Genomic DNA, 10387 nt, shown 5'->3' with positions numbered 1-10387 from the left:
CATCACTACTTGAAAATTATCGCGTGCTTGAGCTCAAGACAAGCTCAACAGCTTCCATATGTCCAATCGTCTCCTGACTGCCCCACGCGCTACAGCACTAGAGACAGCGAGACTACACGGAAATTTCTATCTGCGACTGCCTTGCTATTTGCAAAGCATTTTGACACTTTCTCTCGTAAACCACATGTACAATCTCTTTCTCAGCTAAGGTTGATAAGTGCATAAGCCACACGCCCACATCCACACGATTGAGCCAGCCGGCAGTGTGCATCTTCGACTCCACGATGTCCGGCAAGCTCCGCCTCTACGCGTCGTCCCTGCTTTTTGCAGTGTCGTCCGTCCTCGCCGCGGCGGCCTCCGGCGACGTCAAAATCGCCCTGTACTGGGGCCAGAACGCCAGCGAGGGCACGCTCAGGGACACGTGCAGCACGGGCCTCTACGCCTACGTCAGCATCGCCTTCCTCTCCACGTTCGGCGACGGCCGCGCCCCGGCCCTCAACCTGGGCGGCCACTGCGATCCCGCGTCGTGGGGCTGCGCGTCCCTCGCCACCGACATCGCGTCCTGCCAGTCGGCGGTCGTCAAGGTGCTCCTCAGCATCGGCGGCGGCGCGCTCGGCGGCTACAACCTTTCCTCGCCGTCGGACGCGCAGGGCGTCGCCGCGTACCTCTGGGACAGCTTCCTCGGCGGCACCGGCGCGCCCCGCCCGCTCGGCGCCGCGGTGCTCGACGGCATCCACTTCGACATCGAGGCCCCGTCCCGGTACTACGACGACCTCGCCCGGAACCTGACGTCGCTGTACAGGCGCGACGCGCGGGGCCGGACGTACATGCTCACCGCGGCGCCGCAGTGCCCGTTCCCGGACGCGTCCCTCGCCGCGGCGCTCGGCACGGGGCTGTTCGACCACGTGTGGGTGCAGTTCTACAACAACCCGCCGTGCCAGTACGCGCCCGGGGACGTCGGCGCGCTGCGGAGCGCGTGGCAGCAGTGGACGGCGGGCCTGCCGTCCGCGATCGTGTTCCTGGGCCTCCCGGCGTCGCTGGACGCCGCGGGCAGCGGGTTCGTTGACGCGGACACGCTCGCGTCCCAGGTGCTGCCGGCGGTGGAAGGCGCGCCCAACTACGGCGGCATCATGCTGTGGAGCCACTCCTACGACAAGGACACTGGATTTAGCGTCAAGCTGCATGGCATCTTGCAAAACCGGAACAATCACACAGGTATGATTGTGTTGTGCTGTCAGACGTCTTTTGTACTCTTGCTGACCCAGTCATAATTTTCGACAAGTTAAGATCGTTTGATTGGCAAATTGTAGGGGGCGGCACATCTTCTGATAAGAAAAAGAGGATCTGTAAGTGTTACTCTTTGTCAGATTCATTCTGTATCACTCTTTGCCAGATTATCCAACCAACCGCTATTTTCCACTATCATAGAGTGACAGTAAATCTGTAGATATGCAGCATAACTCAAGTCTCAAGCAATTGCAAGATATATTGATTCATTTGACAGTTCGTTTTCATGCCTTTTTAACTCACTTCATCTGTGCAGATATCATAGTAGGAGCTGCCGTAGCAGGCGTACTGCTGCTGTTCCTGCTTATCTGCACTTGCTTTCTCTGCCACAAGAAATACCGTGGCGCACCATTTCCTGAGGAGGGATCAAAGACGCCTCCAGGTCCGAAGACAGAACCGTCTCAGCCAAAATAAATACCTCAGCGTCCGAAACGATACACTGATTCAGAGGTTGAGAGGATGACAAAATCTTACGCTCACAAGCTGGGCCATGGCAGCAATGGTGATGTTTACCGAGGCAACCTCCGTGACGGCCGTCAGGTAGCGGTGAAGGTGCTGAAGAACAGTAGAGGTGACGACAATGAGTTCATGGGCGAGGTCGCCAGCATCGGCAGAATTTCTCATGTCAGTGTTGTTACTCTGCTGGGGTTTTGCTTGCACGGCCCAACAAGAGCTCTCATCTACGAGTACATGCCCAATGGCTCGCTTGAAAGTTTTGCTTTCAGCAACAATGACTCTATAGAAGAGAATTATTCACTGTGGCTCTACTGGGAGAAGCTGTTTGACATTGCGATCGGCGTCGCGCCGGGGCTAGAGTATCTCCATGGACAGGGCAATGCTAACACTGTGCATCTGAACGTCAAGCCCCGCAACATTCTGCTGGATCAGGAGTTGTGTCCAAAGATATCTGATGTGGGTGTCACAAACTTATGCCATGGCAAAGAGAGCAAGAGGTCCACTGGCGATGTGAGGGGAAGAGATAGCTATGATGCCCCTGAGGTTGTGTCCAGGAAATTCGGAGCAATTATCAGCAAATCCGATGTCTACAGCTACGGTGGAATGGTCCTTGAGATGGTGAGGGCCAAAAGGAACATCAGTGTTGGTGCTGACACTACTAGCAAGTATTTTGCTCAGTGGCTATATGAACACTCGGATCAGTTCTGCAATAGTATTTCTGACATCAGTAGTGAGACAAGGGATCTTGTAAAGAAGATGATCATAGTTGGGTTGTGGTGCATACAAACAGCGCAAACTAACCGGCCTTTGATGAGCAGGGTTGTCGAGATGTTGGAAAGTAGCAGCATAGACTTGGAATTGCCAGTGAGGATCTCTTGAGGGATAACATACATGGTTGTAAACATTGTTCATATCATGAGCAATATCCACAACAGTCTGTGTGCTCTAAGATAAATATGCTTGTGGATTTGTATCTTTTCTTTGTTTTCCTAGAGCTCAGGTGGTGTTACAGACAGCGTAGAAATGGTTCCAGTCACCCGATCTTAATTGCAATAAAATGTTTGCATAATGGCATAGCCTTGCAAACTATTTGTGTGATCTTACTCTAAATATTTCAACCGCAGCATAGCATATTTATGTCGTTTCTGGGTCAGTGCGTTCAGGTCAGGAACAGAGCCGGAAACTCATTCTTTTTCTTTGGTAGGGGGATAGAGAGCGCAATGTTCAAAATTTGATTGAATCCGGCGTCAGGTGAATCCGGAGTCATTTTTTTCTTTAAATCTATATAGGAGAATGAAACGTCCACAATAAGCTAGAAGATGAACTGATGAAGAATAAGTTCAAAAAATTTCACTGCAAAATGCCAACTCAACAGTTTGACACACAACACGGAGAAGGAATAATGAACCAACAGCTAGTACACAAAGTAACCAAATACCAAACATCCCACAACTGGCCCGTCACATGGTAGCAAGAGAGTAAGAGACACGGAGATGCAGAGTCCACATAGACGTCGCATATGGAATCGGTTACACACGGACACGATCACACGACGCGCGAACCTAGCACCTGAGCCTCCGGACACGGCAGACGGCCGCGATCCTCCTGCCCTCCCGGGAGTTGATGTACCTCGTCAGGCCGGGGTTCCTGCTGTACCTGCACAGGCACGGCTCCTGCTCCCTGACCTTAGCACAGCACTCGCCGGACGGCCTCGCGCCGTCGATGACCGCCGCGGCGCACGGGCGCAGCGCCAGCGGGTCGCACTGCGGCGGCGGCGGCGGCCCTGCGCCGGACGCCCGGCACACCGTCGTGCAGGGAGCGGCGAGCACCGCCACGAGGAGCAGGAGCTGGAGCGCGTACACCTTCATGGGCGGCTTGCTAGAAATGCGGTCGGCTGGCAACGATTGGAGTGGCTTGCCCAAAGAGAGGGCTCGTATTTGAAGAGAGTTTAGGGGCGCATCCCCCGGTCTCGACGAGTCGTGTCGGAAGTGCTGCGCCGTCGCGTAAACGTTACTGCACGGTCGTTCTGCTGCAAGCTGCAGCACAATATGGCTTGCTATGCACTCCTACTCCACTAAGGCTTTTAAAGGATCCAACACAACGACAAAGTTGTTTGAATGCGTATTCAAATGCAAGTAGTATTGGAAAAACTGAGTTAGCATAGCATAGGACGATAGCAGTGATGAAGAGCATTCACTACAAACAAATGCTTTTTTTCATTTTTTTTTTTGCCTAAGTGCTCAAGGTTTGGTGGTCTGGTTTGGGTGCTTTTTTAAGGATGAAAACAAACTAGAAATGCTGTGTTCAGTAGAGCCGTGCGCCGATGAGCGTGTGCAACCGAGCCCAAGTGCGTAGCAACCTCACTTTGTCAGCTGAAAGCGCAGCTCTGCCATGTCGACTAATTAAGAGCATTAAGCAATCAAACAAGTAAACAGATTACAGATTTGGCAAGCCCCAACTTTATTCGATATACCTCAAACTTTATTCGCGCGCCGTGGGCAGGACGACGGAGGAGAGAGCTAGCTAGCTAGCAACTCGGCACGGGCACCTTGCAGGCGGTGAACACCCTCCGCTTGTGCCTGGTGTCGACGAGGCGCCTCAGGTTGGCGTCGTCCTTGTACCGGCACAGGCAGTTGGACCCGTGGGTCTTGAGCCTGCCGCAGCAGGCGGCCGTCGGGGAACCCTTCCCGGCGAACGCGCTCGCGCACGGGCTCAGCTGCATCACGTCGCACGGCGCCAGCGCCGAGAAGTCGGCCACCGCCCGGCCGGCGAGGAGGCCCACCAGCACCGCGACGAGGAGGAACACGGGCGCCCTCATCCCGGCGATCCGCCGGGTTCTGCACTGGACTTGGGATTGGGAGGCCGCGAACGAACGTAGTCAGGAGCTCGCAGCTTTTGTAGGCGGGCGCCGGGCAGTAGCGTAGCACGCAGCAGGTGAGCCACGGCGTGAGCGTGCGCGATCGAGCCCGGTGCACGTTAGGTGAAGCACGCCTGATAAACGGCTGCCGTCACGATTCTGAGTTTCTGAACAGGTCAAGGTACTGTAAACATGCTGGAGGTGTACCGTCGAGAAGATTTTCAGATGACATACGGTACGGACATGATCTCGTACTCTCTCATCGGCATGATCATGGTCATAGTCCTATTCTCACATAGGGAGCCAGATCCTCTGATTTTAAGATGTCGACAAGATAAATCTGGCAAGTTTTAACAGAAAACTAATGGTCAAGCAGCCAAACTTGCCTCTCCTCCTTGACGAGTTCACCCCGTCTTGAGGCAAAGCATCTGGTTGAAGCAAACTTGCCGCTTATTCGTTTATTCCTCTGGATGGTTCAATCCCTACGGATCAAGCTATCCTTTTCTTCAATCTACCGCCCCTGAGATAATTATTCTAGCATTTTCAGGGGCTTATAAAGACGCCCTTTCAGCAACGGACCGATCAGACAAACCAAGACGAGAGATTAATCGTTCCAAACTCAGAGAGCCATGCATCCTCATTTTCCTAACGATCACGGCGATGGGCCGTTTCATAGGCACAAGTCGATTCATAGGCTTCTTGGTGGAGGGAAAGGTATGCTGCTCTTCTTTTCTTTCTGGACAATTGACTTGCATCATTTGAATTAGCATAGCCTCTCTCTTACTCGATGTGGTCATGGATTGAGTTGTTTCCCCTTGCAGTCGCGGACATTCTGCTCTGGAAGGACAGGAACTTATCTGCAGGTGTCCTTGTCGGGGCCACGCTGATATGGTACCTGTTTGAAGTGGTTGAATACAACATAATCCCGCTCCTTTGCCAGATAGCCATCCTTGCCATGCTGGTGATCTTCATTTGGTCAAATGCTGCACCGCTCGTGAACATGTATTTATTCCTCTTTCTACAGAGAACATCGCAGCTTATAGAGAATTCAACTATGACACAAGGAGCAGGAAGCAGAAACTCAACAAACCAATTTTGCATTGCAGAGCCCCTCCAGGAATCCCGGAAGTCATCATCTCCGAGCATGCCTTCCGAAAAATAGCAGAGACCATCCATTACAAACTGGCATACACTGTGGCTGCTCTTTATGACATCGCGTGCGGAAAGGATCTGAAGAAATTCCTCTTGGTACATAACAACCATTTGCTTTGCTACCTTTATATGAAAAATCATGTGACAATTGTTCCAGTGCCAAGATATAGAAGGGTACTGCAAAGTTCCAACCTGCGTGTCACGATTAGAATATAGCAAAACTTAGACATCGCACATTACTGAACTGCAATGCCATTATTTTGCCGATGCTGTTCAACAAAAATAGTTTTTGTGCAATATACAACACTTTAATCTTGGGCTAACAATATTATGTTTCTAACATTTAGGTGATCATGTCCCTACTAATATTGTCAGAGATTGGAAGTTCTTACAGCTTCACAAGTCTGCTATATCTTGGTGAGTAGCACAGAAAATAGTCACTGTTAACAAGATAAACACACAAGAGAACATATAAACCCACTGTCACTATACATTTAACAAGTCTATATTTCTTATTTCCACAGGATTTCTATGTGCTCACACTTTGCCAGCATTGTACCAAAGATATGAGACAGAGGTGGACCATCTAGCTGCAAGGGGTAGTGAAGACATCAAGAGGTTCTACAGGAGGATTGATTCCAATTTGCTCAACAAAATACCAAGAGGCCCTGTCAAGACAAAAGTTAACTAAAATATACGCCCTGAAGATAGACACCATAATTTGCAAAATGATTCGTGAACAAAATCCCACAATGCGAAGAAGTAACCCTAATTGAGCTTGGAGAATTCAGACCTGGCTGCTACTAGCATCCAAATGTACCTATCACTGGATGGACACGAGCATATTTTCATGACTTGAGCAATCGATATGAAATAAACTCCAATGTTGTGATCTCAAAAAAGCATATCATTACAATGAATTGAATGGTGTTTTCTCTTTCAACTGTGACACCATGGGCTTGTTTAAGTACATCACACTAAAAAAAACATTCAATAGCTAAGATTGTTTGATCATCTAAGGAAAAAAAATGGATGATTAACATGACATTCATCATTCAGAGTCTTCACACATGTAAAATGCTACTGCTACATGTTTTACTAATATACATGAGGAGTCCTCAGGGAATTAAAACATCACACGAGATATTTGCAAACATTCATATATACCTTCTCTAGTTGTGGAGAATCATCTTGAACCTGCTGTGTGACCATATTTGGTAAATCAGAGCCCTTGGCTCTTCCTTATTTCAGTAGATGAAATATCCATGCGAAACTTTTCCTCTGGTATGGAGATGAACATGTCTCTCAGCTCTTTTGGAATGTCTAAATCCTCAAGGACCTTCCAAACAAGTAGCATGTATATATAGTATCAGATGGCCTCTCTTTTTTTTTTCCAAATGTCTGTAAAGAAAACGCCGAGGTGAATTCATACCTTGAAAACTCCTTCAATCTTTCGGCCACCAACAAGAAAAGTGGTACCTGTGCTTTTACATTCGAGAAGTATCCCCAGCATTCTATTGTAATCTCCTCCATAATACTTTGGCTGCAATGAGTAAACTTCATTCAGTATAGACAACAAAATATCCATGTCTACTTATGCTGCAATGAGTAAACTCTGTCAGTGAAGGCAATACCACAATATGCTCAAACGTAAGTAAAAAGTGTGCTGATAAGAAACCAAGAGGATTAAAAAACTGCAAATAGCTATTGGCCTGTACTATCAATTATTATCTAATAAAAAAACCACTAAAAACTAAGTCATACTCTTATCATGGGTTAAACTTCTTACGTTAACAAGCCTAGCTGCAGTGTCTGCACCAATTATAAAAGCACTTCCTGGGAAAAGTTCCGCTTTCTTATAGAAGTACGGTTGGTTAGATATTATCACATTCTTCCCTGTAACAGAAATAATAACATAGTCATTGAATACTGGATGAGCTTTTCCAAGCAAATAGATACATTATTGCCCTACCATGCAAGCTCAAAAAAAAAGCAGCTACTCTTTCAGAAACAATAAATCATAACCGATGAGAAATTAAACAGACTTTCAGAGTTTCAGTAAAACCAAAGATGGTTTGCCCAACTTGTCGATCAGACAACCACTATTTCATAATCCATACAATGTAACATAAACACAAACTCTGAAAAAACATGACTGGGCACTTCTCTAAAGAGGCCCCATGAAATATTTTATTCATGCATTCCCAAGATTGTTAGACTGAATGGATGCATTTATGAATGGTACACAAAACTCTAGTTTGTTGTAGCTACAGATTGAGCCACGTTTGCAAGATTGGCATGGCAATCCAATTAGCGTGCTAGGAGTATATCAAAATGGAAGGCATCCATACCTGCTTTTCTAAACTGCTCAATGCGCTTCTTAATTTCTGCAATAGCTAGTGGCGGTTTATCGGCATTAATTGCTGATATCTCAAAGAATGGAAGCCCATCATCGCACATGCTACAATAGGAGGATTTGTGAAAGATATTAGTCAATTTATCCTTTCAAAGTAGAAAAAGAAAAAATGCTATATGGAAATAGTGTTGTGCAGCCAAATGCCAATAGTCAAAAGATGCTAAATCCTCTCTTTGATCAGTAGCTCTCTGTGACAAATCATTGTCCACTGTACTACTTTCTTCGACATTCTTTTAGATTATATTTTGCCTTGCTAATCTTTTGCATGACGAGATCAATTGTAGAAATGCTATTTTCTATTCATAGCTTCAGAGGGAGAAAAACAAACCTTGATGCAACTTCCAACAGCCTAAGGTGGCCATCATGCAAGGGGTTGAATGAACCAGGTAAAATTACTTTCCTGCTGAAGTTCTTTTCCAGTGGAGCTACATCAAAGAAGAATGGTATGGTTCAAAAAATAATTGTAGAAAAACTAGTACCCACAAAACAAAGGACAAATTGATTCAAGAATGGAAATCCAAGAATTCTAGCATGAAAAACATAGCAATTCTGATTGCTAAAGTATACCAGCAAAATGATAGACTTTCATGCAAACTTGCCCATTTATAACTTGCTGGAGCTCTTGATCTTCATCAAATGGTTCCATGCTTTCTTCTGGAATTTCAGGTTCTTGAATGTCTGGCTGGATGGTTGCAGATATTCTGCAGGTATTTGCTATCGCCTACAACATGGTGACCTCTTAAAGTGAGCACTAACTAAGAGAATGTCCATTATCAACAAACTTGGGCCAATCCTGATAGATCACATGATCAGGATTGGTTGCTTGTATTTGTTGATTATGAATACATGATGTTCAGCTTGATCCATATTACCATTGGGAACATATAGGTGCAATGCATCTAGTGAGGTATAACAAACCTTAAGCAAAAAATAGCTTGAAACCTTGTCTTCTTCCTCTCTGCTCCGTAAACCCTGGGTAAAAAAAATTATGATAGCATGAGGCAACACAGTTGAATAAATAACAGTGGCGTAAGGTTGCTAACGTTGCTGCTACTACCAACCCATAGTAAGGAGCCTGAGCCATTTAAAGAGTAAGAAAGGAACAATTGTACTTATACCTTCGACAAGGTAACATGTGATGTCTTGAGGCAATTGTCTGTCCACGTTGACACATAAAACCTATTTGAAAACAAGAATCAAATATTATATAGTATTATATAGTGCATAATCAAGAAACAGGATAACGGACTTATAAATGCTATCAGAATAGTAACAAAGGGAAAGATCCACTGACACAAAGCATGAGAATTCTGTGCCTCAAGACATCATTGCTCATGTTCTTATGACCGTATCATAACTCATGCGCGAATTATACATACTAGCATGACCACTGTTCCAGGCTGGTGAAGGAAGGGGTGAGTTTGTGAGCAAGGCATACCTATGGTCACCGTGTTTTGGACGTGAGCTTGCCAGTGACCCAGTAAATCCAACACCCATAACTTGCAGACCTACACATTCTCCCACTCAATTATCAGAATTATTTCAAAATTTACAGCAACGTTAGATGATATTAGATGCATATGTGCAATTCTGCGAACTACACACCTATGGCAGAATGATCAAGCATTGGAAAGTTAGATAAGCCCCACAGACCTGGCCCAGAAAGCTTCAGTGCTCGGTTGTACGCGGCCAGAGCCATGTCCTCTGCAGCCTGCTTGCTGGTGAATTGCAAGGGCATCTGAACATCAAAGCATGGGCAGTGCGAACAGTACCGTTAGCCATCAGAATTACTAGTTGTTTTGACTCTGGTTTCGGAAGTGGACGCGCGAAGTGCTTTGGTAGTGCCGATTTCGTTACCTTGCCAAGGAGCTGCGCCATGGAGGCCCTGGTGTAGGGCACGACGACCTCGAGGACGGTGCTCGACGCGCCGGGCACAGACAGGAGCCAGCCGAGCGCCTGCGCCAAATGGAGGTCCCGAGCAGTTGGGATTGGCCGATTTGACGGCAAAATTACAACGCGCTGGGCCCGTGAGGTGCTGGTACGGATACCTGAGATGCGCCGCCGGCGAGGTAGATGACGGCCTGGGAGCGGGAGGAGTGGATGGCCTCCACCACCGCGCGGACCCAGCTCTCCATCCCGATTCCGGTGGACGCGGTTGCTGCTTGTGCGAGCTCCTGTTCGGCTGTTCCCCAGCCAGCCAGTATCGGATTCCTCAAAAC

The 10387-nt window shown here is 47.4% G+C and overlaps 4 protein-coding genes and 1 pseudogene across 8 annotated transcripts; 2 read left to right on the top strand and 3 right to left on the bottom strand.

Annotated features, from left to right (window-relative positions):
• Positions 1 to 249: 249 nt before the first annotated feature.
• On the top strand, positions 250 to 2775 carry LOC112893597 (annotated as a pseudogene).
• A 296-nt stretch (positions 2776 to 3071) lies between these two features.
• Positions 3072 to 3739, bottom strand: LOC112895526 (non-specific lipid-transfer protein 2-like). Its single transcript, XM_025963481.1, has one exon. The coding sequence runs from the start codon at positions 3609 to 3611 to the stop codon at positions 3306 to 3308; it is 306 nt and encodes a 101-aa protein (XP_025819266.1). The 5' UTR covers positions 3612 to 3739; the 3' UTR covers positions 3072 to 3305.
• Positions 3740 to 3979: 240 nt separating this feature from the next.
• On the bottom strand, positions 3980 to 4751 carry LOC112893996 (non-specific lipid-transfer protein 2-like). Its single transcript, XM_025961547.1, has one exon. It carries the CDS (start codon positions 4559 to 4561, stop codon positions 4271 to 4273), a length of 291 nt encoding a protein of 96 aa, XP_025817332.1. The 5' UTR covers positions 4562 to 4751; the 3' UTR covers positions 3980 to 4270.
• A 281-nt stretch (positions 4752 to 5032) lies between these two features.
• Positions 5033 to 10353, bottom strand: LOC112893994. Of its 5 annotated transcripts, none has more exons than XR_003228930.1 (14): positions 10217 to 10353; positions 10026 to 10124; positions 9822 to 9906; positions 9607 to 9676; positions 9287 to 9347; positions 9087 to 9140; positions 8736 to 8889; positions 8497 to 8593; positions 8104 to 8213; positions 7542 to 7648; positions 7185 to 7295; positions 6920 to 7091; positions 5691 to 5944; positions 5033 to 5618 (listed from the first exon to the last, which is right to left on the bottom strand). XR_003228930.1 is itself a non-coding variant. In XM_025961545.1 (12 exons), exons 1-12 carry the CDS (start codon positions 10301 to 10303, stop codon positions 6975 to 6977), a joined length of 1152 nt encoding a protein of 383 aa, XP_025817330.1. In that variant the 5' UTR covers positions 10304 to 10353; the 3' UTR covers positions 6642 to 6974. The 5 variants fall into 5 exon arrangements, 1 of the variants encoding a protein (XP_025817330.1); XR_003228931.1 differs by having other exon boundaries at positions 5033 to 5583; XR_003228929.1 differs by having other exon boundaries at positions 5033 to 5944.
• Positions 5113 to 6692, top strand: LOC112893995 (reticulon-like protein B9). The gene is made up of 5 exons (XM_025961546.1): positions 5113 to 5314; positions 5422 to 5602; positions 5707 to 5848; positions 6100 to 6169; positions 6277 to 6692. Exons 1-5 carry the CDS (start codon positions 5230 to 5232, stop codon positions 6441 to 6443), a joined length of 645 nt encoding a protein of 214 aa, XP_025817331.1. The 5' UTR covers positions 5113 to 5229; the 3' UTR covers positions 6444 to 6692.
• Positions 10354 to 10387: the final 34 nt, after the last annotated feature.

The sequence above is a fragment of the Panicum hallii genome, chromosome 5 (genome assembly GCF_002211085.1).
Source record: "Panicum hallii strain FIL2 chromosome 5, PHallii_v3.1, whole genome shotgun sequence".
NCBI lineage: Eukaryota > Viridiplantae > Streptophyta > Magnoliopsida > Poales > Poaceae > Panicum > Panicum hallii.
Note: the sequence above shows the minus strand (reverse complement) of the source record. Positions and strands in the feature narration are given on the sequence as shown.